This window comes from Buceros rhinoceros, unplaced genomic scaffold (assembly GCF_000710305.1).
Source record: "Buceros rhinoceros silvestris isolate BGI_N320 unplaced genomic scaffold, ASM71030v1 scaffold26408, whole genome shotgun sequence".
Lineage (NCBI taxonomy): Eukaryota > Metazoa > Chordata > Aves > Bucerotiformes > Bucerotidae > Buceros > Buceros rhinoceros.
Window position 1 is genome coordinate 6,429 of NW_010428992.1, and position 1,074 is coordinate 7,502.

Sequence of the window (1,074 nt, forward strand, 5' to 3'; positions counted from 1 at the left end):
CTCCCACCAGGGGTGGAACTGCTGTGCCTGTGCCAGGAGACACTGCCCAGAGAGGTCACAGCAAAGCCTGCAGAGCTCCAGGTGAGCTCCGGGTGTGCTCCTGCAGCACCCGCCGGGCAGCAGCAGCATATTTTAGACCCATCACACACTCCACACCACCACACTCAAGGCCCAGCTCCCAGCAGCGATGCTGCCTCTCACCTCACCCCAGTAAGATGGAGGCTACAAACCTGCACTTTGACTTCTCCCATTTGAACCACATTCTAGAAGAATTTTAGCCCAAACATACATTTTCCTGAGACTGGAAAAACCTCCACACCTAAAGCCCCCCCACCCTACCCAGCCTGAACGCGTGTGGGAGGGAAGGAGTCATGAAGAGGTTTGCTTGCTTCGTAACCGAGCCTTAACAGATGTTAAGTTTTAGCTGGTAATTTAAGGAATTACGCAGGTCTGAGCATCCCCCACGTTGTCCTAAACCCGGGATGAAATTACCTGGTTGCTCTCCGGGCTAAGCCGTCCCCCTGTGCTGGGCGTCCCGGGCATCTTGGCCACGGTGGTGCTGTTGGCCATGGAGCTCTGCGGGGGAGTGCTGGCGGGTTCTGGCTTTATCGAGGCGAAGTTGGAGAGGTTGATCAAGGTCGAAGGGCCAAACTGGTTCATAATCTGTTGGGCTTTAGCCTTTAGATCGTAAAGCTTATCAAGGTCCTGCTTCTTCTTGGGGTTGTGGGGACCCAAACCAATCAACTGGGGAGGGAAATGAAAGGCACCGTTAGCAGGGGGGGAGTTCGATGGGGCGAGGGTGGCTTTAGCCGGAGGCACTGCAGCATCTTGACAGGGCTGGAGGATGACAGAGGCTGCAAGAAGGGAGAAGCAATGGTCAGAAGACAAGAAAACTTCCCCGTATGTGGAATACGAAGCTCACCACGAGAAGCGCAGCGGCAGCCCATGGCACCAACCCCCCTGCCCGCTCCTCAGGCTGAACCCCATGTGCGTGTTGACCCCGCGCCCCCCGGTCAGGGCATTTGGGAACACCCTGCGCTGGGGCCTCAGGAAGCCTTGGGGAAACGACTGCGC

The 1,074-nt window shown here is 57.0% G+C and overlaps 1 protein-coding gene across 1 annotated transcript in view; it reads right to left on the bottom strand.

The window, feature by feature from the left end:
- TAF12 (TAF12 RNA polymerase II, TATA box binding protein (TBP)-associated factor, 20kDa) overlaps positions 1-1,074 on the bottom strand; it is a 6,348-nt gene that overhangs the window by 3,971 nt on the left and 1,303 nt on the right. Inside the window, exon 2 of the mRNA XM_010142498.1 lies at positions 493-744. Within this exon, the coding sequence (XP_010140800.1) occupies positions 493-744 (252 nt within the window). The remainder of the gene's footprint in view (positions 1-492; positions 745-1,074) is intronic.